This window comes from Seriola lalandi, unplaced genomic scaffold (assembly GCF_002814215.2).
Source record: "Seriola lalandi dorsalis isolate HSWRI2012SDOR001 ecotype SW California unplaced genomic scaffold, Sedor1 jcf7180002054476, whole genome shotgun sequence".
Lineage (NCBI taxonomy): Eukaryota > Metazoa > Chordata > Actinopteri > Carangiformes > Carangidae > Seriola > Seriola lalandi.
This window is the reverse complement of record NW_019525029.1, coordinates 3,105,339-3,107,479: the sequence shown is the minus strand read 5'-3', so window position 1 is coordinate 3,107,479 and position 2,141 is coordinate 3,105,339. Positions and strand designations below refer to the sequence as shown.

At 35.9% G+C, this 2,141-nt stretch overlaps 1 protein-coding gene across 5 annotated transcripts in view; it reads left to right on the top strand.

The window, feature by feature from the left end:
* The first annotated feature begins 426 nt into the window (after positions 1–426).
* LOC111659229 (uncharacterized) overlaps positions 427–2,141 on the top strand; it is a 4,755-nt gene continuing 3,040 nt past the window's right edge. Inside the window, exons 1-2 of one of the 5 annotated variants that reach the window (XM_023412091.2) lie at positions 427–576; positions 1,009–1,130. In XM_023412091.2, coding sequence (XP_023267859.1) covers positions 1,014–1,130 — 117 coding nt within the window. In that variant the 5' untranslated portion in view covers positions 427–576; positions 1,009–1,013. Of the gene's footprint in view, positions 577–1,008; positions 1,131–1,534; positions 1,576–1,841; positions 1,881–2,141 lie in introns of those variants that run through there. The other 4 variants (XM_023412092.2, XM_087175622.1, XM_023412093.2 and 1 more) reach the window with 4 other exon arrangements.

The following is a 2,141-nucleotide window of genomic DNA, read 5'->3' as shown; positions in this document are numbered from 1 at the left end:
AAATGCAAATCTCACATGTTAGGGTTTATACCTTATTGTGTTGATGCTAAAATCCATATATTTTTCATATCCGTGGTCATAAATTTTGTTGGTGAACTGCCATTTTGCATGCAAAAATTTTGACTTTTGAATTATTTTTCTCTGCTAATCATTATTTGCTGCTACACTTTTTATTAAACTACCCCTTGAGGATAATCATTTTCATGTAAGCAAATCTCAAATTACATATACAGTGGAGCTTAAAACAAGCAGACTGGAACAGGTAAGCGAACTAGACATTATTTTTGGGCAGTGGGGTAGTTACTGACCCTTGATCACAGTCCTATAGCGCTTAGTTTTGTGCACCAATCACTACCCTGGAGCTCCTGCCTACCCGGTTCACCGCTCCTCTCCATGTCACGGAGTGTAGACTGCCCTTTGTTCTGCTTGGGTTACTCTGTTTAATCTTCATCCAAAGCTAATGTGAGGACAGGACTTGATCAAATGTCTTCCTCTGCCTCCTCCCTTGTAACCCTCAATTTCTACTGCAGAATCAGGAAGCACCAGGGTTGAGGAAAATTATCTCCGGCTGAAAAGGTGAGAACTTCACTCTGACAAACAGACAAAAAAATAAATAAAATTGCTGCCATTTAAAGTATTTCACTGCTACATAAATCAAATACTTTTGGATCATTTGTTGAATCTTTCTCACTGAGCACCCATAGTTTGCCCGGGATTGTTAAGTTGACCTACAAATGTTAATCATTTATTCATAGCAATTTGACCTGTGTACTCACTGCATGCACATTCTTTTTCACATATATTAAGCATATGGAGATATAGTTTTGTATTGCTTTCCGTTGCGTTTTATGTTCAGTCTCTTATGGATTTTTTGCACATCAAATCAGCTGTTAGTGTCGATTACCTCTCGCTTTTCCACCAAGCTTTACAGACGATCATTTCTGCTGGGCTTTTGCTTGTTGTGTAACATTAAAAAAAACTCTTAATTGACAATTAATAACTTGTCAGCCAGAATGACAAATCTCTGCTATGCCGGATGTGTGAGGAGACTGTGGGGTTCAGCACAAGCATCCCGGCTTCTTAAAGCGACAAAACTGCACAGATCTGTATGTCAGCTGCAACATAAAAAGGTATTGTGGAATTTGCAAGTCACAGTTTGGGCATTAGATTCATTTTAATGTACAAATACTGGTACTAATACCCTTTTAATTAAGCTCTGTTACTGTATTAATTTTGTCCATCCTAACCTCATGTTTTACATGACAACAATGGTATCTCCAAATCTTTATACAGTTGAAATATTTGAAATATCATAAGCAGTATATTCTGATCTTTTGAAACAGGTGATGTAAGAACATGGTAATGAAAACTATCGATGAAAGTTACAAAAAAAGTTATTGATGGATCATGAAATGGATTTAGGGTGTTTGAGTGTCCTCTGTCTCAGCATGTAATCCCAGACTGACTCCATGGTGTAAGACTCCTTGTTTTTTATGATTCTGGCTGTATGTATGGGTTCATTGTCCTGCTGCAGACTGACCAACTAAATGCATCCCTGATGGTATTGCATGATCGGTAAGGCTCAAAATATGTTTTGCACAGTACTATAGATAAATCACAATTTATTATTATTATTATTATTATTATCATTATTATTATCATTATTATCATTATTATTATCATTATTATCATTATTATTGTCATTATTATTGTCATTATTATTGCCATTATTATCATTATTATTATTATCAGTGGTAATAGTAGTAGTAGAAAATTATTTTTGTTGTTAGTTCTGGTACCACTGTTAAGAAAGCTCTTATTTTGAAATCCTCCAAATTCCCTAACTAGTTCTTCCTGGGTCAAGAGCAGAAGGAATACTTGTGAGTGCAGTCCGGTCCATTCCTGATTTCTGCAAGTTTTTAATGCTGCAGCCGATTTTTCAATATTTATACTTGGCCTTTACATGTGTCACTGGTATCATTCATCATAGTTATTGTGTGTGTGTAATCAATGAGAAGTGATTTGAGTAACTAAGGCATCCATCTTGGAAACTAGTATAACAGGTCCTGATTTTGACACTAGTGTATATCAGTAAGGCAATATTTTGATTTCAAGCACTGAACATGCCCCCCACCCAACCC